This window comes from Mytilus trossulus, unplaced genomic scaffold (assembly GCF_036588685.1).
Source record: "Mytilus trossulus isolate FHL-02 unplaced genomic scaffold, PNRI_Mtr1.1.1.hap1 h1tg000050l__unscaffolded, whole genome shotgun sequence".
NCBI lineage: Eukaryota > Metazoa > Mollusca > Bivalvia > Mytilida > Mytilidae > Mytilus > Mytilus trossulus.
Window position 1 is genome coordinate 5,208,098 of NW_026963292.1, and position 23,909 is coordinate 5,232,006.

At 31.4% G+C, this 23,909-nt stretch overlaps 2 protein-coding genes across 2 annotated transcripts in view; both read left to right on the forward strand.

Annotated features, from left to right (window-relative positions):
• Positions 1-590: 590 nt before the first annotated feature.
• LOC134699386 (uncharacterized) lies at positions 591-18,120 on the forward strand. The gene is made up of 4 exons (XM_063560988.1): positions 591-704; positions 3,139-5,192; positions 12,868-13,029; positions 16,226-18,120. The coding sequence occupies exons 2-4, from the start codon at positions 3,162-3,164 to the stop codon at positions 17,513-17,515; spliced, it is 3,483 nt and encodes a 1,160-aa protein (XP_063417058.1). The 5' UTR covers positions 591-704; positions 3,139-3,161; the 3' UTR covers positions 17,516-18,120.
• The window catches only part of LOC134699377 (ornithine decarboxylase-like), a 35,339-nt gene continuing 28,947 nt past the window's right edge, over positions 17,518-23,909 (forward strand). The window contains exons 1-2 of the mRNA XM_063560980.1: positions 17,518-17,580; positions 19,192-19,797. Coding sequence (XP_063417050.1) covers positions 17,518-17,580; positions 19,192-19,797 — 669 coding nt within the window. The remainder of the gene's footprint in view (positions 17,581-19,191; positions 19,798-23,909) is intronic.

The following is a 23,909-nucleotide window of genomic DNA, read 5'->3' on the forward strand; positions in this document are numbered from 1 at the left end:
TCTTGTGATGATTTTCGGTATCAAAAGCGTGTATTTTCCCGTAAAATGCTTAAATTATAACGTCACCATTCTATGACGTCGGGTACTTCATTCATAAAAAAAACATAGGACGTGGGAGTACGATCGGAATAGCCAATGCAATATATTCATATTTTACCACGGGTGTGTACTCAAAGCGTTTGAAGGACGTCATGTTAGAATTGTAGTTCTGCATCTAGTCACATTTTGGCGATGTTTCCAAAATCGGGCAGTCTCATACCTGAAAGAAATTCTTACCATATACCTCTTTAAAAAATGTAGTTTTATAGGGCTAGGTCTTGATAAATCTGCATGCATGTACGGTTCAAAATTTGCCTAAAATTATACGAATTATTTTTAATGGAATAAGAAATTGCACAAACATTACTTTTCTTATTTATTTATTTATAATTTTCAAAATTTTACCAGAAATTGTTCTATGCTTTTTTTCTTGTGTTATTTTTAAGTAATTTTGATTTTTCCAGTAATTGTTCACGAATGAAAGATTGGTTGTAGTGCGTTGTTAATTTAATTCCCGTTAGTTTATACTCATATCATGTACAAACTTTCTAGGGGTAAACAATCTAGCCGTTGATATGCACCGTGCTCAGGATCAAATTTTGAACCTATTTTGACATTCATTTAGACAGGGAAGAAGACTCTGCCCAAAACTCTTGATATCATAGGTATAAAACAGTTGACATTTAAAGTCAGATTGGTTCGCACATGTTAGCGTTCATATTAACACGGCGGTTTTTAAAAGAAGATAAAAGTACAGTGTTTTGAAAGATCGGCCATAACATTTTATAAAATCGGTCACCTTAAACATTGACATTGTTTTTCATGTTAACCATGCTTTTTTTGGCTTGATATTAAGTTTTTTTTATCGATAATATTGCAGTTTAATAAAGATTTTCTTACAAATCTTAATCAAAATCCTGTCTTTAATAAAAATAATTAGGGAGCAATCATTTTACTGCAAAGGGGACATGGGGGAGAGGGTTGGGGGGTAGGAGGGGTACGAATCCCGAAATCTGGCCTTATAAAAACAAAATCTCGAGATCCCGAATATGAATCAATAAATCCTGACGTCCCGAAATATGAAAAAAAAGGATTCCAGGATCCCAAAAGGGTCAATCCCGAAATCCCAAGCTAAAAAACACACGATCCCAGAGTCCTTATAAAGGTCCTACCCAGCTAACAATATTATGTCGTAATTACGTCGTGACAATGTCATGTTTTCGTCGCATTGACACTTTGACATCAGGTTATTACGTTGTATTTATGTAAAAGTGTATGTTTTTTTTGACGCTGCCACAACATCATACATCAATGTTGTGGTGACATAGAATTAAGTTTTAACAACGTTATTCCTGACATTACAACAGCTTTTATATCACGTCATGTCGATGTTGTCACAAGCGCAAACAAATTTATTTAGTTTTCACCTATCAATGAATTTTTTTTCAATATTAATTCAATATTTAACACTATTTAAAACTGCAGTCTGCCCTGTTAGCCACTAGTCTGATGCCCCAGACAAGAAAATATTGATTCAGTCTTGTGAAAATTTGATATAGTCATACAGGTACAAGTTTTAATAATTAATGTCAGGACTGGTAGATGAAAATGTTTTTGGCACAGACTGTTTAAGGTACAAAAAAAACTGTATATCGGGGATGGGGGGTGGGGGAGTGGGTTGGAGATGCGTTCAGAAGATATTTGTTTTGGTCATAATTGGTCTACTGCTTGCCCAAATTATTTTTTTCCATCAAATTTGGGATCAGAATATTTTTCTTGAAAAAAACCCATAATTTACCAAATAAAGGCCTGACAGCGACTTTCAAGACACTTTTTATTTTAAGACAGCAAATCTTTTTTGCCTTTGGTATCAAGTTGTTGTCTGTAGTCATAGTCTTCAGCATAGTCTGAAGACACTAAGCTTTCAGACACTAACTTTAGCTTTTAAAGTGAACAGATCTCTATATTTGAATTTAAACACAAGGTTTGAACATTTTGAGACTACATTTAATGGAAGGTTGGGATATAATGGTTCCAACAGTTTACAATGGTTAATGAACAAGGAACCAGGGCGGGCAAGAGGGGTCAAAATAATTATTTTTCTAGTGTTCACTGTTCAGACAACAGTGTCAGACAATAACTTGTGTGTATACATAAGCATGGTAAGCCAAATACAATACTTTTCTAATACTTTGTATAAATTGCTTATTTCTTGGCCAATTTCAATGGAGTTTTATTCTTGAATTCTTGGGGTTCTTAAATATGCTGAATCAATTGTGTAGTCCATGTAAGTTTTGGGAATTTGGTTCCTGTTTTTAAATGAGATCCAACATTGTCCAAAGGGTCTAAAATTAAACTTTGTTTGATTTCATCAAAAATTGAATTATTGACATGATTGAGGTCCTTTCATTTGCCAAAAAAAACAATGTTTGAGGGAATTCACACTTAAATACTTTTTTGGGTCCTTTTGTCATCTACTTTACCAAAATATTTTTCCCATCAAATTAGTGGACAGAATTTTTTGTTTAGAAAATAAGCATAATTTACCATGTTTACCAAATAAAAGGCCTAACAGCCACTTTCAAGACTCTTTTATTATTTGGATTACAAGTGCTTTTTGATCTTTATTCAAAATGAAATGCTGGATAAGCAAGGAATAATGCAATTAGCATAAAATTGAGTTGGGTACCGAAACTTGCATAAATTGAAATATTTGATGTCTGTGTCATGTATTTTGTAAAATTGTTTTACACACAAAAAAAAAAGCTAAAATAAATGACTGTTGATTTTTAGAATACACAATTTTTTCTGTTCAAAAGGTTTAAGGAAATAACTCAAACCCCAAATTAATCCACTCAAAAACATAAAAATTGTCACCTTTTGATGTCAAGTTACAGATCAATACTAGTAACCACAAATTTACAAATTTCAAAATGAAATAACATCTCAACCACTTTATAGAGCTGTAAAATCTCATAAACCACACCCAAGTTCATCATGACATGCCAAAATGTTATCCCATAATAATATCTATACATCTACATATTTATAATTTATCATGTTTATGTAATTTATGATAACAAATTTATTCTTTTCTAGGTAGCAGTGTCCATCTGTCCAATATGGATTATAATATCACCATTCCTGAATACTCCCAAGATCTGTCAAAACACATGTACCGGTTACAGCAGTCTGGTCTGTTTTGTGATGCATGGCTAGTGTGTAAAGATGGGGTAGTCTTTGTTCATAAACTGGTACTGGTGGCATGTGGCAGTGCTTACCTTCTGCAGCAGCTCTCAACAGATACCAGTTCTAATACACAATGTCAAGTTTTCTTGAAAGATTACTCGTTGAAAACTGTTTATGATTTAGTACAAGCTCTGTATACAGGAAGTTTTACCTTAAATCATGAGCGGGCATTTGATTTATTGAATCTTTGCACCTTTTTGGATGTGAGTATATTTACAACTTCTGTTCAAGGCGTTGTGAACAGTGATGCCAATCTGAAACAGCAACGTGAGGAGAGACAAAAAAGCAACAACAGGAATAGTATATTTTATGACGTAGAAATTGCCCAAGACTCTTTCTCTGCTCCTCTAAAGATACCTATGAAGCTTCTGGAAGATAACGTTATTTTGGAAAGAATAGAGGACAGTACTATCAATATTAAAGGTCAAAGTTCTCAACCTTGTAGAGCAATTTCAAAGAGGACTTGGACATCCACTTTGAATTCAGATTGTGTAGACAATAACAAGAGAAAAACCAATGTAGATTTATCTAATACCATGACTACTGACAGCAACAATACTCAAGTTCAAAGTTCTCAATCTAGTGGAGCAATTTCAATGAGGACGTTGACATCCATTTTGAATTCAAATTGTGTAGACAATAATAAGAGAAAAAACAATGTAGATTTATCAAATACCATGACTACTGACAGCAACAATACTCAAGTTCAAAGTTCTCAATCTAGTTTAGCAATTTCAATGAGGACGTTGACATCCATTTTGAATTCAAATTGTGTAGACAATAATAAGAGAAAAACCAATGTAGATTTATCTAAATCTGACAGTGGCATTCCTAAAAAACTGGCAAGAGTTTCAGAACAATCAAAGAATGATGTTCAAACAAGGTCAGAAATTTGTTCACAAAAGATAAAAGTAGAAAAAGAAAAACCCAAGATTGTTAAACACACAGAAGATAAAGATAGCCCAGATAGTACCATACAGAGTAATCATACATTTGAAGTAAAAGATAAGAAAAGGGTGTCGAAAAAAACTGAAAGACTGTCAGCAATTTCTGGCCTGATATATGAGGCAGATGAAAATAGTAGCGAAGAAACCATTACTGATATAGATGGAAATAGTAGCGAAGCAACAATTACTGATATAGATGAAAATAGTAGCGATGGCTCTATTATTGAGTTACAATTAGATAAATCAATAAGTAAAGGTAGTTCAGAAAAGTCAAAACCTTTACCAGGAGACAATGTTGATTCAGAAAAATCAAAAACTTTACCAACAACAAGGGATAGTTCAGAAAAATCAAAAACTTTACCAACAACAAGGGATAGTTCAGAAAAGTCAAAAACTTTATCAACCAGCATGGGAAGTTCAGAAAAACAAAAACCTTTAACAAAAAGCAAAAGTATTTCAGAAAAATCAAAAACATTACCAACATGTACAAGTAAAGGAAGTTTAGAAAAATCGAAAAATTTATCAACAAGCGTGGATAGTTCAGAAATATCGAAAGCTTTAACAAATAGCATGAGTAGTTCAAAACATTCAAAAACTTTACCAACAAACAAAGGCCAGGGTATTTTAGTTAAAACTGAAAGACAAGGGTGGAAATGTCAACTTTGTCAGAAAGTTTCAAAAGATTTTGTTGAAAATGAAGATGGGCAGCACATATGTACAGGTTGTGATAGTCTTTTTTCTGGTGAAGATAATCAAACAGATGGTGGAGCTAATCAGATAGATGGGGAAGACAATCAGACAGATGGTGGAGCTAATCAGACAGAAGGGGAAGACAATCCAACAGAAGGGGAAGACAATCCAACAGAAGGGGAAGACAATCCAACAGAAGGGGAAGACAATCAGACAGATGACCAAGAAAATATGGGAAAAGTATCAGAAATAAAAAAAGAGAAAAAGGTACTGTTACTTACTTTTATGACACTTAAAAGTACTATACAACTGTACATGTACATCATTATAATCATTGACCATGAAAAAAAATAATTTTAGGACTTTTTTTGAAATTTTTAACTTTTTATACATAATTATAATCATGATAATTGTTAAAGATATTAAAGCACAATTTACAAACTTTTCAGTTTTAAAACACAAATTTACCAAAGTACAACAAATGATTTTTATACAACAAGAAAAACAATTTGGGGTTGTATATTGTTATCATGTCGTCTGGATCGGAAGACAATTGGTTTCTGGACAATAACTTAAGTTTGTATGTATTGACCTCCATGACCTCTATGAAATTTTACTGAAAGGTTCAATACCCCCCAACCTAGAACTTTTTTTTTCATTTCTGAAAAATAAATTTTCAAACGATCAAATTTTGAGGATTGTGAATAAAAATAATTAAATTCATAGATGTCTGTCATCTGAATTTCCATCACAAGTATCTGTTATGGCTAAAATGCAACAATTCATAACAGAATGCAACAAAATTAACTACAAACGTATCATGACTGTTTATTTTACAACCAAACACATGAAAAATGGCGTGTATATTACCGGAAATATTTTTAGTAAACACACTTTTTTTCCCGGATTTTGACATTAAAAAATAATGATTAAAAAAAAAAAAATTGCCGACCTACCAACTCTATTATTTTTAAAAAGTATGTAACTGGAACCACACATTTATTTTTATTTGGCATAATATACCAATGAGCCAAACCCATACTGTACAGTATCAAAGCTATAAAAGGCTTATGACAGAATTTAGACCTTTAGAAGACAATGCTATTCTTCTTAAATTCTTAAACATGACCAATAATATTTTTGGTTAGTTTTGCACATAAGCATGATAAGCTGAATATTGCTAAAAAATAAACCAAAAAGGGGTTATTTCCTAGCCTCTGTCACATACATGCATGACATGTATCCAGATGAGAGGAAAATGTTGATTTGATATGATGCATACTGGCATCTATTATAGGATTAAACACATTTTTTCTAGAGGTTATTGATGTGTAAACCGGGGCAATTAACTCACAAACTGAATAAAAGTCAGAAGGATTTTTATGTTGAGTTTGTGAGTAAGAGCCCCGGTTGACAAATCAATAACCTCTAGAAAAAATGTGTTTAATCCTTATAATTCTTCAGCCAAACATTTTTTATATTTAATAAACATTTATTTTGTTGATGGCTACGGACCATAATTTGCTATTGGGCTCCGTTCTCTATAACTATAGAAAAGTGATAAAATGTGAATTTCTGTAAGAAAAGTTGCAACTACATCTAAAGATGCCATTATTTTTATCAACATACAAGTGTATGCTACTCTTCCCTAGAAATTTTTTTAAAATATACAAATTTCAAAGATTCTACAACCGTATTTTTGTGTCGTTTCTCGCGTTACTTTTTGCTTCCGAAGAGCATAACGCTGACTGATTTATAGATAATCGTCACCGGCAAATTCGTAACTTTTGCTTTCAAATAACAAAGAACATCGACCAATAAGAATAGTGAGAAGAAAATGCCGAGAACTATAAGTATTTATGTAGCAGATGTAAGAACAGTGGCGTGATTTTTGTGTCCGATTTCGTAACGCAATTTTTAGATGATGTAATCTGCTTTGTTGTAATAGAATTCTTAAAAACGATATGCAAATATGAACTCTTGTGAGATGTTCAAACAGGTAAATCCGAGATGATTTACATTCTTGTTTTGATCTTCTTAATAATTAAGTAAGAAAATTACGTTGTCGTTATGCGTTACATTTCACACGAAACAGAAGTCCAGTTATTTATTAAAATTGTTTTTGTCCTTAAGTTCTATCCATTTCGGGTCATACGTGAAACATGTGACTAACATGTGATAACGCCATTACGGCCGGATGTACGAAATACTAGGTCTACACATTGTTTTTGTTTCCAACGGGATGTTAGCAAACATAATCTGTAGACTTGTTTCGTCTTGTTTAAAAGAGGAAAATACAATTGTCAAAGAGATTGCGCCGGTGGTCTGTTATTTTTCCTATGTGCATAATGTAACATACGATCCTGTGTGAAAATAAATGCCCAATGACTTGACAAAATCGATTTCATATTTGACAGACGTTAGAACACACTTCGTTTCCCGAAAATGACGAGAAGAGTCCTTGGAAAAATTAATGGAAATTACGTCTCTTATCATTGTACCAATGCCCGTTGGATTGATTTAACTTCAGCAGTAAATATTACTGGATATTTTAGGTGAATAAATATAATTTAATAACAAATACATGTTAATATACCGTTACACTTAGAATGTACAAAGTTGGAATCTTTGTCACAGTTTTTAATTAATATTTTTTATTCATGTTCTGCAAACACTTATCAGAAACGCAAAAAACTTGTCAAAGGAGAAGTAAACTTTTACCATGCATGACTTGAAAGGAAGTACTTTATTGATTTTAGCCCACTAAAGTAGGTTAAAATGTGGAAACCATGTAGATGGTGTACAGGTCACATGTATCACATTGTGCCTATTTTAAAGATTTTAATTCCAAGTTAAAAGTTTTTTTCTTTACTGGATTTAAAGAATGTTTAAACAGTTGTGACTATTCTAGTGCATATAACAAAAAAAGAAATAAGGCCACACTTATAAAAATTGGTTTGCCGAAACCCTACCCAAACGTTGAGACAGTGGGTAGGTAGGTACATTGTAGGCATTTTTTTTTATTTTTTTTTTTCAAAAAAAGAAATTGAAGTATCAAATGTTTTTTAGTCTTCATGCCTATTTGTTTAAAAAAAAACTTCTTCAAATGAGGACAATAAAAGAATTTGAGTAGGCAGCTGTTTTCTGGGTAGGTAGCGTTGGGCAAACAAACCTATTATTTATTATGGCCTAAATTTATTGCACTAAAGCTTCGAAAATGTACAAAAATTAAATTTGATAAAATTCCGCGAAATTTCATGAAGGATTTGGCGAATTTACGTCATGGCTAAACACGACGTCATACGAATGGAAATTTTCGAGGGAAAGATTATTTCGTTACGTGTACACTTCAAATTCGGATAACATTTAATTAAAATGAGGTTTTTGAGGTAGGTGCTATTTCATTTAAGATTCCGTTGTATTTATAGGACATTTATGGTTTTTAGAAAGTAGAGATGGCGGCGTACTCCTTAGTTACGACTTGCCTTTGTGATTTTTTATGGTAAAGACCATAATTTGGTATTCGGCCTTTGGTTTCTTTTTGTATCCTTTTTTATAAGTTCTAAAATTTTAACTTTTATTTTGTGGGTTGTGTTGGTGTTAGAATAGTATGAATGGAACAATTGAGTTTTTCGAGAAAAAATTAATACATTTTGATTCACCGTTTACGTGACATGAAACCAAACAGGAAACCAATCTTTATTTTGTTTATTTTGCACAATATAATTCAAAAGGCATAAATAAACACCATTACTAGTGTTACTTGCTTCATGTTAATATTTAAAATCTATTTTCAATGTTATATTAAAAAAAAATTTAAACCTGACAGGAAACCTCCCTTGCAGAAATAAATCCTGACATTTTTTTTAATCAGGATATCTCAAGATTATCCTGGGATATCCTGAAAATATCCTGTAAAGCATTTAGCCCTTTTTCTAGGGAAAAAAATCATGGGAGAATTTCAGGAAATGTCAGGACTTTCAAATCAAGCAGCTTTAAACTAGGGGAATTCTCAGGATATCTCAAGACTTTAAAAAATATATATAATATAGACCAGGATATGTCAGGACTTTTCCTTCAACATTCATCCAACTTTCAGATACTTTACAAATTCTTTCTGAATGCAAAAAAAAATTAAAGTCCTGGATGATTCCTGGTATTGAGACTTAAGAAATAATATAATCTATATCACAAATTCAACTAAATAAGAAAGAAAATCTTTGGGATTAAAATTATCTGTTGTTTGTTAAAAAAAGTAAATATTCACATGAAAATAGTGTTTTAGCCAGGATTTGTGTAGGGTTAGAGATTTTTTTTTTTTTTTTTTTTTTTTTTTTTTTACCTTTTTTTTTTTATTTTTATTTTTTTTATCCAACATATATAATATACAACAGTGCAGTTATCAAACAATAAGTTCATATATATAAATGTAATATAATACAACCTATTAGAAAATGTATAGAACTTGAAAATAACATTTTGTTTGGATTTTATAATTGTATCTTATTAAAAAGGACATACAAAAAAAATAATATAGAGAATTAATAAATAAAAGAATTAAAAGATGATTAAAGAAAAAGAAAAAAAACAAAAAGCAACAAAAAACAAAAACAAAAAACCAATATAAAAAAAACAAAAATCATTTTGATGTCTGCTAATTTTTTCATAGTTGCTAATCCACCAAATTATCCTGTAAAGCCTCTTGGTAAATGCACCAAGCTTGATTAAACTTTTCAAAACATTTATTTTTAACTGATATCTTCTTCTCCAAAATATAATGATGCTTTATTTTTTCAATCAATGCTGTTAAACTTAATTCTCCTTTAAAATATCGTGTATTATATATATATTGTTTAATCCAGAGAAAAATATTGTTTTGAGGGTCACCTTTGTACATTCGTGATAAATTTCCAAACAAAAAAATATCCTGTGTAGGGTTAGAGAATAGTCATTAGTGGGAAGAAACTAAAACTATTTTGTCAAACATTTTTGAAATACACAAGTTATTAATGGCATAGTGCAAAGATTATTGGTGTATTAAACATATTTTGACAGTTAACTTATTTACACAGTTACTGCTATTCTTCCTGTTCATGGAAGCATAACGAGGACAGTATTCCAAAGTAATAGATTTTTGCAATAAAAACAGCAGGGTGTCCGAGAAACTCCAAAGCTTGTCTATCATAACAGCCAATTTAATTCAGAGTAATCATTGGTCTATTAGCCTAAACAGGTTAAGATTATAATTTAAATGACACATCAATAACAAATCACATTCCGAACTATTTTGGTAGTGTTGAAAAACACATAATTTAGTCATTGCCGTATATATGCAAAGTGTTTGGTTTTATTTACAATACCGGTGGTACATTTTATTGTTTTAAAACTGGTAACACTGCGTGATGGACTGTCACTGCCGTTACTGGTTTGCTGCAAGAAGTTTTTTTTTACTCTTCCTTTCCCTATTGCAATTGTTTTTTAATCTCAATTTAATAGGCTTTTATTTCATTTATTTGAACTTGGAATTATTTCAATTAGGCCACACTTAAAAATATTTTTATTTGCCCAAACCCTACCCAAAGTTGAGACAGTGGGTAGGTAGGTAGGCATTTTCTTTTGTTTTATTCAAAAAATGAAATTAAAGTATCAGATGTTTATTAGTCTTCATGCCTATTTGATTAAAAAAAAACTTCTTCAAATCAGGACAATAAAAGAATTTGAGTAGGCAGCTTTTTTCTGGGTAGGTAGCGTTTGGGCAAACAAACCTATTATTTATTATGGCCTTATGGAAATTGCATAATTTCTTGTGTTTATTTTTTTTTAATAAATTCCATTTTTATTTGGTATTATAAACTTTTTAGCGGTTATAACACTTTCCATACAATGTATTTTGGTTAGATAGTGTTGTGCGCGGCACAGTACATTCCATTGAAAATTTACTATTTTATTTGTAATAGAAAGTGTTGTGCGCAGCACAGAACATTTCAGTACAGAATAAACATGGAATTTATTAAAAATTTCAATAACAAGAAATCAAGCAAATTCCATAATTAAAAATAATTCCAAGTTCAAATAATAGTCTGTTATTTGTTGAAAATCCATGGATCACTGCAAGTTTGTGTATCGCGCATGAATAGATTACAAAAGTAGTTTCGGAAACATGGTTTATCGAAGTGTAAACTTATAAGAGAAAAATTCTAATTGACCAACCCAATACAAGTATTTATAGATATGCAAATCATATAAGAATTATTTTATTATAATTCTTAGATTATCGATGGTATTTCAAATCGACTGTAAACTACACAGATACAATATCATTAAAGGGTAATAGAACGGAGATGTGATGTAGACTAGAAATATCCTTGACTATCGCTGTGTGTCTATCACATGTATCATGTCTATGTAATCATGTTAATGAAGTAGGCTCATGACGTCATGTATTCTCTTTCTAGTCAATTGAGAAAAAACCCATATCACTTGAGTAGTGTGGTAGTGTTATATGGAAAATTATCATATAGAAATTTACAAGGTCTAAGGAAAATTAAGAAAATAGCTAAAAACTTATTTATCATAGATTTTAAAGATCTCCCAACCAATTTGCAATTTGCAGACACAGAAATTTTATGTCAAATTGTCAAACTCTGTAACACTAAACAAATGAACTATTATTAGAATCAATTTTTAATTTATTCTTTAGGTTCCCTCTACAACCACCTATGTATACATGTAGTTCTAACTGCTAACTATTCTGACCCACCAGTTGTCCAGTATTGAGTAACTGGTATGGAAACTTATGCATCATATTTTTTTGTGAAGTCCATGACAAATTGCATATATAGATGTGACATTTGACTTGCAAAATGTCAAACAGTCAAACAAAACTTCCGTCACATGAAAGTCATGAATTTATTATAAGAAGCTATTTACCAATGGTTCTTCAGGTTACAACTACAACCAATTATATGATTACGTGTACGGTCTCAAACTAATACATTATATTAAGAAGTTGGCAAAGTTAATTAGATGCATATATAACAGATTAATATAACTTAACTCTAAAATTGATATAAAAAAAGTTAAATTGAAAATAAACCTTATATTTTGATGATTTAAAAAATTCACGCTAATTGAATCTGTTACTCTCTTGTATTTAGCATGTCGATCACTTAGTAAAATTGAATTATGATCACTAAAATTGAAAGTATCAGAAGTAAATATAATGTGGGAGGACAATTGTTTTAATATATAAATTAGCAACTTTACAAAAAGATGCAAATGATAAGGAACATACAGGAACTGCAAAAATGTAAATGTAAAAAATATTAGTACGTTACTTGTGGTATAGCAAGTGTAACATTTGTAAACATTTTGTTGAGAGTACCAAAACTAGGATCAAGATTAACAATTAAACAAATATTTAATTTCAATTGTTTACTTGTTAATTTCATCCGTGTAATTGTAGTAATATTAATAAGTAAAACTCAAAAGAAAACTTGTAATTAATGTTAATTTGTTTAAATTTAACCCATATGATCTTAAAACATGTACATGTATGGTTAGCTCGTACTGGACCATACGCATATACTCATATGGTCCGACTGTACACGTGTGGTTGGACCATACACGTACGGTCCAAATACTCATACGGTCTGAAACACATATATATACATGTGTATATATATGCAGTATGAGCTTTGCTCATTGTTGAAGGCGGTACAGTTACCTCTGTGTCATTTTGGTCTCTTTTGGAGATCGAGTTGTCTCATTGGCAATCATACCACATCCTATTTTTATATATAAAATTGTAAGCTTGTGTATTTCAACGTTCACATCATTGAATCAAGTGAATAAGTCATCTAGATCACTTTAATTCATTTTTCTTGGACTTATACTTTTGGTATTATCAATATCAGTATCTTTTTCCATTTTATTTTTAAAGGAATTACATAGTGGAAAGGTTATGCAGTATGATTATCAATCATTAGTGGACGCTTATTATGCAGTGAAGGAGGGAGGAATGTCCATTCAGGCAGCCTGCAAACATTTTTGTGTTACCAAGTTAGCACTCCAACGAAGAGTAAGCGGGAAAATAAGTATAGATGTAAGTACATTGTATGTACCTATCAAGACTCTGACATTACTTAAATTCTGATCAACTTTTTGGTGAAAACAAAAACATTTATAGTATTACACCTTTAATTCAGAAATTATTGGGATGTTTTATTTTATTGTGTAAAATGAGACAAGGTTATAATCACATTAATCTAAACTTTTTTTTTATATGAACAGGCTTATTCTCAATATCACAAAAATAAACAAGCAACATTTTGAGCAATGAACATGATTAAGCTTGCAACATGTCAATATATAATTCTTTGTTTTTCCATGAAATATTCGCTGACATGTGACACATTGCATTAAAAGCACATATTACATGTATAATATATGGCACTTGGACATCTGTAAGAATGAAAATTTTAAAGATTTCCATCTGGTCAGTACTGCTATTGTATAAAACATAAAATCACAAAAGTACTGAGGAAAATACAAAACAGAAAGTCCCCAATCAAAACAAAAGCTCAAACAAATCAAACAAATGGATTGATTTGATTTTGATCTTTGTAGTTTAAACGCAACTTTTAAGCACTGCATTTAGGCTATTTCGGAAAACCAGGACCTTTGATAGCAAAAATAACAATCTTAGTCAGTTAAGATTGAAGTGGAGTGCACTTGCACAATCAGGGTTTGAATTCACAACCTCAGTTTTGACTGGCTAGGGATTACAGTAGAAGCTACTTAGTCCATTAGGCCACCAAGGCCCCTTCAAAAGAATAGACAATAACTGTCATGTATATTCCTGACTTGGTACAGGCAGATTCAAAATAGACATGACAACCTCCTATTTCAACGTGGAGAGTTACCTGGCATATGATGGTCAGAAGAAAATAGCTGAAAAAAAATGAAATGTCACTTTTAAAATAACTGATAGAGCACAAAATCCTATTAAAAAGTATTAAAAAAGACCAAGATTTTTATTAGATCAATTCTAATAATTCAGTCAATCTAAGTTTGAACCTTAAACTAATTGCAACAGAAAATGTTTCAGTTCCAATCTATAGCATTTAGACCAAAATAAATACAGAAAAAAGTCCCTTAAAATATAACTTGAAGTAAACTCAAAATCAGCATATCAAAATTTAAATTTCTTATGGAAATTCACATTGGAAAGGGAGGTAACTCTGCAAAAATGAGTTTTTATGCCCCACCTATGATAGTAGAGGGGCATTATGTTTTCTGGTCTGTGCCTCTGTTCGTTCGTCCCGCTCCAGGTTAAAGTTTTTGGTCGAGGTAGTTTTTAATGAAGTTGAAGTCCAATCAATTTGAAACTTTATACACATGTTCCCTATGATATGATCTTTCTAATTTTAATGTCAAATTAAAGTATTGACCCCAATTTCTTGGTCCACTGAACAAAGAAAAAGATAGTGTGAAGCTCAGGTTAAAGTTTTTGGTCAAGGTAGTTTTTGATGAAGTCGAAGTCCAATCAACTTGAAACTTAGTACACATGTTCCCTATGATATGATCTTTCTAATTATAATGTCAAATTAAAGTATTGATCCCAATTTTACGGTCCAGTGAGCATGTAAAATGATAGTGCGAGTGGGGCATCCATGTACTTTGGACACATTCTTGTTTTTGGTTGATTTTCTTAACATTCATGTAAAGTATGATACTTTGATGGGGTCATAAGTTCGTATTTGACTATCTTATATAATCTTCTGCTCATGAAATGTAAGAAACGGAAGTGTTATTGGTATTTTTTTTTGTTGCACTTTTTTCATTCAAGAAATAGCAAATTATGGCTTTAAGACCATTTTGAAAAAAAATAATGTGAATATTTGGTCATGTTGGTATTGTTTATATCTGTAAATTATATTTTTTCAGCATTTACCATGTTTAAAGAAACGTTACACTACAAAAAGAAGAGTATATACTTAATTTGTTTTATTCAATTTAAGATTCTTTACCTTGACATGGTGAAGAATTTAATAAAAGATTTGAAAACACCTTTAATTAGAGTTTGTTATACTATAAAGACGACTAAAATATCAAAAATCAACACATTTTCTTTGATAAAAGCCCTAAAGTAATGATTTATATAAATTTTTATTGATATTTCTGCCTTTTTTGCCTAGAATTCCCAAATCAATGCAAATCTGCATAGGAATTTTAAAATCGTGATATTTAAGTTTTCCTCAGGTCAGATATTATGGGACTTTTTTCTGTGAATATTTTGGGTATAATGCCAAAGATAAAAACTTTAAAATATTCTGTTGTAACTACTTCAAGGTCATGGTTAAATTTATGCTAGATTAGGTGGACTATAAGCTTCATAGATAAATTTACTAATTAAGATAATTTAGTGTGGATTTTTTTGTGTGTATAGTATACATAATATGCATGTTTTCGCTAATAATTTATTTCTTGGTTTGCCAAATTCTTTATAGACACCAAAAAAAAAAATTGCACATGAAAAAAACATGTTTTTCTCTGGCTGTTTATGCATCATTACACTAAATCCATTATGTTGGATGTGTACGGATTGATAGTTTAGTCTTAGATGCATGATTATTTTATTAGTTGTTAGTGGCTTTGAACTAGCTGTCAGATAACTGTGAGTACTCTCAGATCTGTTCATTGTGTCGTTTTGTGTCAGGATGTATAAGTACCCAGCCACATCCACTTGTATTTTTCTCCATCTGATGAGTTAAGCCTTTTTCAACTAATTTTTATAATTTGTTCTTATTGTACTGTTATACCACTGTCCCAGGTTAAGGGGAGGGTTGGGATCCTGCTAACATGTTTAACCCCACCACATTCAATATTTATGTATGTACCTGTCCCAAGTCAAGAGCCTGTAATTCAGTGGTTGTTGTTTGTTTATGTGTTACATATTTTTTTTTTTTTCATTTGTTTTACATAAATAAGGCCATTTGTTTTCTCATTTGAATTGTTTTACATTGTCTTATCGGGGCCTTTTATAGCTGACTATGAGGTATGTGCTCTGTTCATTGTTGAAGGCTGTATGGTGACCTATAGTTGTTAATGTCTGTGTCATTTTGGTCTTTTGTGGATAGTTGTCTCATTGGCAATCATACCACATCTTCTTTTTTTATATGTTTAGATTTTACCTAAGAAATAAACCAACATTTATTACACCACAATTAACAATGATTCCACAGTAATGAAGACTATACATTATATTGCAATTTCCTCATTATTTGTTTATTTTGTAGATCAATCCACATGATACTCTAATTACTGAAGGTATACATCGTAAGCGTAATAAAAAATATCGATCTTATAGTACGTCAGCAATGGCAACAGCTTATAAAGCTGTAGTAGAGGACAAGGTTTCTATGCGTTCAGCATCAAAGTTACATGGTGTACCATTCACGACTCTTATGGATAGGGTGAATGGTAGAATAGACCCTGATTGTACTACAAGTGGCAACGGACCTTTCTTTCCCATAGATAAAGAAAGCAGGTTGGTGACTCACTTGATAGAAATGGGTGAACTTGGGTATGGATATTATCGTCAGGATGTGGTGGACATAGCTATGGACTATGCAATTGCACTTGATCTGAAAACCAAGAAGGATAAACCCTTGACTCTGACCTGGTACTCAGGGATGATTAAACGATGGCCAGATTTTAAAATTGTAAAATTAAAGGCTTTAGAAGTTGTTAAAGCAAATAATGCCAACAAAGAGACCATTTCTAAGTACTTTAATCAACTTGAAAAAGCTTTACTTAAATACAATCTCATAGACAAACCTCATTTAATTTACAATGTTGATGAGAAAAGTGTTGCCATTTCAGGAAAAGGTGAAATAGTCACAATTTTGGGTTGTGGAAATGCAGCTGGTAGTGCGTTGCCTCCTTTCTTTATCTTACCTGTACAGAAAGTGAATGAACAGCTGCTGGAGGGGTCTTCACCAGGATCTGTTGTCACATTCTCTAAAACTGGAGAGTCTAATTCAGACATTTTTATGGATTTTCTCCGCAATCATTTCATGAAGATAGTCCCAGATAATGAACTTGTGTTGTTGTTGTTAGATGGACACGCATCTCATATCCCTGTAAGCACATTTGAATGGGCAAGGAATCATAATATTATACTCCAGTTAATACCAGCACTCACCAGCCATTTTTTACAACCACTAGATGTAGGTTGTTATGGCCTTCTTAAAGATATTTACAACAGTCTGTGTCATAAAACTATCAGAACGAAAAACTGTGCACTAGATCATAATGATGTTTGTCCCATGGTATGCAAAGCTTACAAAGATGCATTATCAACTAGTAATTTGCAGTCGGCTTTTAGAAAAACAGGAATATATCCATTCACCAAAGATGTCATGGAGTTGCCACTAGAACCATCTGAAGCATTATGCCTCACTGACTCTGAAAGCATTGAAGAAAGCCAGGTTGAGAATGTTATTGACTTACATTTACTAAATGAAGACAATAGCTTATCAGAAGCAGAAATTGTAAATGAGAGAAATCATGTTACTGATATCTAAGAATGTTTGGAGATGAGGCTACTAATACCAGATTTGATTTATTAGATGAGTGGTCAAGGTTAAGGGTAAGGTTTCAGGATTTGATCTGCTATTCACACAGTCAAATCTATGCTATAGTTAGATGGGCACTTATATTTGGTGTATGCAATTGTCTACATTTTGATATCTTTTTTTCAATTTTTTTTACCATGACAATTGTTACAAATGTTGAATTATTTTATTTACGGTTGGTTTCACAATTACAATAAGCAATAGGTCACCTTTATACAATTTAGAAATTGAATGAGTAATGTTTACTCTATCTACATGGATTACTAAAACGTAGACTTTATTTTCTATGTTTGCTGTGGATTTATATATTTTTAGGGGTACCAATTTTCATGGATACAGGAAACTTACATGTTTATGGAAATTCAATTTATTGTTTTTTTTCTGAATTCTCCATACAACATTTGTATAAGCCTATAGAAAATTTTGTGATTCATCCATATGCATGAAATCCACGAAAAATTGGTATCCCACAAAAAATAATGAATCCACAGTTTAGATCTGTTTCAAAGAAATATTCCAGCTATATTGGGGTTTTTAAAAATGATTAAATTGAACATGTTTGTGTGTCTTATTGGGTTTATTTGAACTTGACCCCATTTTTTTTTATTGGTTACAAGTCAAGTTAAATTTAAGTGATTAGGTTCATTTTGTTCAAATGCTATAGAAATAGGTAAGTATATTTGGTATACATATCTGTCTAACTTTGACATTATTTCTATAGATTATTTCTTGACTTAATTTTTGTTGATGAGGACTAGTTCTCTGGGACTTCATACTCATGTTAAAAGACCTTCTATATATGGTGTATATGGTGAAAAGAATGATTTTTGTGTATCAATTTTGTCTGACAGGATCTCTGAACATTTCCTTAATATCTTGGTTCCTTTTAAAGTAGCTGTCTTTATAAAAATCATGCAGAGGTCGATTCACTGATTTTTTTTTTGGTCTTATATATATCATATGAACTTTTAGGGTAAATTATGTCTTAATTTTCCCTGTATAATGCCTATTGCCATGGCAACCATAAAAAAAAAATTGCCTGAATAGGTGAAAACAGATCCTTATGAAAATCTAGTATAAGGGAATTAAATGTCCCATGGGAATTAAGTTAATCAATAAAAACAATAAGGGTTTGTACATTTTTAATAAACAAAACCCTAAACTTAAAAAGTCATACATTTGCAAAAGGTGTTAATTAAATCAGGTCTGTTTCTTAGATTTAAATCATAACAGGACTTGTATGTCAGATAATGGAATTACAGTAAGTGTTTACTGGTCTGTGTGAGAGGATGATTTTACCTTGACATGTGTCATTGACATAATTGATAATATTAAGTTTTTGTTATACATTTTTTACCTGTATTAATGTGTTATGCAGAGGGAAACATGTTAATGTGTGCACTTTTGTTAAAAGTGAAACAGAGAATGACTTTGAATTGACTATTACACTGTTGTACCTAGAATTAAAGTTTGTTGCATATCAGGATGTTTAATTACTCAATGAATGCAAGGTATTATTGGTAATGCTTAAATACATTAAAAAAGATTAAAATTTACCGAAACTTGGAGCATCATAATATATTATCTACATTTACCTTCATCAAGAAGGCTTGAGAACTGTACAGAAAGTGAATGACCAGCTGCTGGAGGGGTCTTCACCAGGATCTGTTGTCACATTCTCTAAAACTGGAGAGTCTAATTCAAACATTTTTATGGATTTTCTACGCAATCATTTCAGGAAGATAGTCCCAGATAATGAACTTGTGTTGTTGTTGTTAGATGGACACGCATCTCATATCCCTGTTAGCACATTTGAATGGGCAAGGAATCATAATATTATACTCCAGTTAATACCAGCACTCACCAGCCATTTTTTACAACCACTAGATGTAGGTTGTTATGGCCTTCTTAAAGATATTTACAACAGTCTGTCTCATAAAACTATCAGAACGAAAAACTGTGCACTAGATCATAATGATGTGTGTCCCATGGTATGCAAAGCTTACAAAGATGCATTATCAACTAGTAATTTGCAGTCGGCTTTTAGAAAAACAGGAATATATCCATTCACCAAAGATGTCATGGAGTTGCCACTAGAACCATCTGAAGCATTATGCCTCACTGACTCTGAAAGCATTGAAGAAAGCCAGGTTGAGAATGTTATTGACTTACATTTACTAAATGAAGACAATAGCTTATCAGAAGCAGAAATTGTAAATGAGAGAAATCATGTTAGTGATATCTAAGATTTTTTGGAGATGAGGCTACTAATACCAGATCTGATTTATAAGATGAGTGGTCAAGGTTAAGGGTAAGGTTTCAGGATTTGATCTGATATTCATACAGTCAGATCTATGCTATAATTAGATGGGCACTTATATTTGGTGTAAGCAATTGTCTACATTTTGATATCTTTTTTTCAAGTTTTTTACCATGACAATTGTTACAAATGTGGAATTATTTTATTTACGGTTGGTTTCACAATTACTATAAGCAATAGGTCACCTGTTACAATTTAGAACAATGTAGAATGGTTGTTGACTGTGTCTACATACTGTGGATTCATTAATGTTTGTTGGATACCAATTTTCGTGTGAACAGGGGAACCATGAATTTAAATGTTCAACAAAATACAAATTTTCCACAGGAATGCACGCAAACTTTTCCCAAACAACAAATTTAAATATCCTTGAATATGTGAGGTTTTTGCAATCCTTGACAATTGGTGCCCACGAAAATAAATGAATCCACAGTACATGGATTCATAAAACCTATGAAAATTGGTATCAAACAAATAATAGAGAATCCACAGTAAGTGTAAAGTTTTCTTGATTAGATATGTTTCAAAGAAATAGTCTAGCTATATTGTTTTTATACGACCTCAAATTTTGAAAAAAATTTCGTCGTATATTGCTATCATGTTGGCGTCGGCGTCGTCGTCGTCCGAATACTTTTAGTTTTCGCACTCTAACTTAAGTAAAATTGAATAGAAATCTATGAAATTTTAACACAAGGTTTATGACCACAAAAGGAAGGTTGGTATTGATTTTGGGAGTTTTGGTCCCAACATTTTAAGAATTAGGGGCCAAAAAGGGCCCAAATAAGCATTTTCTTGGTTTTCGCACTATAACTTTAGTTAAAGTTAATAGAAATCTATGAAATTTTGACACAAGGTTTATGACCACAAAAGAAAGGTTGGGATTGATTTTGGGAGTTTTGGTTTCAACAGTTTAGGAATTGGGGGCCAAAAAAGGGTAAAAATAAGCATTATTCTTGGTTTTTGCACAATAACTTTAGTTTAAGTAAATAGAAATCAATGAAATTTAAACACAATGTTTATGACCACAAAAGGAAGATTGGTATTGATTTTGGGAGTTTAGGTCCTAACATTTTAGGAATTAGGGGCCAAAAAGGGACCCACATAAGCACTTTTCTTGGTTTTCGCACCAGAACGTTAGTATAAGTAAATAGAAATCTATGAAATTTTAACACAAGGTTTATGACCATATAAGGAAGGTTGGTTTTGATTTTGGGAGTTTTGGTCCCAACAGTTTAGGAAAAAGGGGCCCAAAGGGTCCAAAATTAAAGTTTGTTTGATTTCATCAAAATTGAATAATTGGGGTTCTTTGATATGCCGAATCTAACTGTGTATGTAGATTCTTAACTTTTGGTCATTTTTTCAAATTGGTCTACATTAAGGTCCAAAGGGTCCAAAATTAAACTTAGTTTGATTTTGACAAAAAATGAATCGGTTGGGTTCTTTGATATTTTGAATCTTAAAATGTACTTAGATTCTTGATTATTGGCCCAGTTTTCAAGTTGGTCCAAATCTGGGTCCAAAATTAAACTTTATTTGATTTCATCAAAAATTGAATAAATGGGGTTCTTTGATATGCCAAATCTAACTGTGTATGTAGATTCTTCATTTTTGGTCCCGTTTCCAAATTGGCCTACATTAAGGTCCAAAGGGTCCAAAATTAAACTAAGTTTGATTTTAACAAAAATTAAATTCTTGGACCTCTTTGATATGCTGAATCTAAACATGTACTTAGATTTTTGATTATGGGCCCAGTTTTCAAGTTGGTCCAAATCAGAATTATTATATTAAGTATTGTGCAATAGCAAGTCTTTTCAATTGCACAGTATTGTGCAATGGCAAGAAATATCTAATTTCACAATATTGTGAAATAGCAAATTTTTTTTTAATTAGAGTTATCTTTCTTTGTCCAGAATAGTAAGCAAGAAATATCTTATTGCAAGATTTTTTTTTTAATTGGAGTTATCTTTCTTTGTCCAGAATCAACTTAATTCTTTGTTATATACAATATACAATGTATATTCACTTTTTACTACCAACTGATAAATTTAAATAATCTTTACCATTCAGTGATAACAAGCAGTTTTTTTTACATCTTAATATTTTATAATGTATTTAAATGAGTAGTTATTGTTGCAAACTCCATTAGAATATTTTAATTGAGATTAGTTTTGGAATAAGGGAAAGGGGGATGTGATTAAAAAATTGGGTTCAATTTTTCTCATTTGAAATTTCATAAATAAAAAGAAAATTTCTTCAAACATTTTTTTGAGAGGATTAATATTCAACAGCATAGTGAATTGCTCTAAGAGAAAACAAAAATTTTTAGTTCATTAGAACACATTCATTCTGTGTCAGAAACCTATGCTGTGTCAACTTTTAAATCACAATCCAAATTTAGAGCTGAATCCAGCTTGAATGTTGTGTCCATACTCGCCCCAACCGTTTAGGGTTCAACCTCTGCGGTCGTATAAAGCTACGCCCTGCGGAGCATCTGGTTTAAAATGATTAAATATTACATATTTGTGTGACACATTGGGTTTATTTGAACTTGGCTCCATTTTTTTCATTGATTACAAGTCAATTCAAATTTTAGTGATTAGGTCCATTTTGTTCAAATGCTATTGAAATAGGTTAAGCATATTTGGTATACATATCCGTCTAACTGACCTTATTTCTATAGATTATTTTTTAATTTAATGTATTTGATGAGGATAAGTTCTCAGAGACTTCATATTCATGTTAATAGACCCTCTATATATAGAGTATATGGTGTAAAGAATGATTTTTGTGTATCAATTTTGTCTGACAGGATCTCTGAACCTGACTTAAATATCTATGTTCCTTTTAAAGTAGCTGTCTTTATAAAGATCATGCAGAGGGTGATTCACTGAAGTATTTTTTTGGGGTCCTATATCATATGAACTTTAAGTAAAAAATTGTGTCTTAATTTCTCTTCCTTTTAATGCCTGTTGCCACAGCAACCATCAAAACAAAATTTTGCCTGAATAGGTGAAAACAGATCCTTATGAAAATCTAGTATAAGGGAATTAAATGTCCCATTGGACTTGTGTTAACCAATAAAAACAATGATGTTTTTTTACATTTTTAATAAACAAAACCCTAAACTTTAAAAAGTCAAACATTTTCATAAGGTGTTAATTAAATCAGGTCTGTTTCTTAGATTTAAATCATAACAGCGACTTTTATGTTAGATAATAGAATTACAGTAAGGGTTTACTGGTCTGTCTGAGAAGATGATTTTCCTTGACATGTGCCATTGATAATATTAAGTTTTTGTTATACATTTTGTACCTGTATTAATGTGTTATGCAGAGGGAAACATGTTAATGTGTGCACTTTTGTTAAAAGTGAAACAGAGAATGACTGAATTGGCTATTACACTGTTGTACCTAGAATTAAAGTTTGTTGCATATCAGGATGTTTAATTACTCAATGAATGTTAATGTTTTAATGTATTAAAAAAGATTCAAAGTTACCGAAACTTGGAGCATCATAATATATTATCTACATTTACCTTCATCAAGAAGGTTTGAGAACTTTGACTCCAAAGTCAAGGATGACTAAATACTGGAGAAACGTTATAAACAAAGAGGACATACAATGAAAATCCGTACCCATTGAGGGGCAACATTGTTTGAATTAAGGAGAAGAAACCTATGTTTTATTGATAAATTTTGAATAAGTCAAAACAAATCAAAAGTATTTAAAAAAAAATATCAGTGGTAAACTTTTAAGGACTGACGACACTACTGCTATGATGATATCTTATTTCGCCGATAGTCTTCCATCAGCAGTATCGTTCTTGTTGAAGAAAAGAAAAGAAATGTTTTTAGATTTGGCTCTTAGGTTCCACTTTGTGTAAAAATCGTTATCCGAAAACAGTAAAATGACAAAAATACTGAACTGCGAGAAAAATTAAGTAAGATAAACAAAATTCACACAATACTAACAAAGAACAGAGGCTCCTAACTTATGATTGGTGCAAAAATGTGGCCAGGTTAA

Coding starts and splice junctions, on each gene's coding strand:
- LOC134699386 (XM_063560988.1), top strand. CDS start 3,162: ATGGATTATAATATCACCATTCCTGAATACTCCCAAGATCTGTCAAAA. Junction 5,193..12,867: donor AAATAAAAAAAGAGAAAAAG/GTACTGTTACTT, acceptor TTATTTTTAAAG/GAATTACATAGTGGAAAGGT. Junction 13,030..16,225: donor GCGGGAAAATAAGTATAGAT/GTAAGTACATTG, acceptor TTTATTTTGTAG/ATCAATCCACATGATACTCT.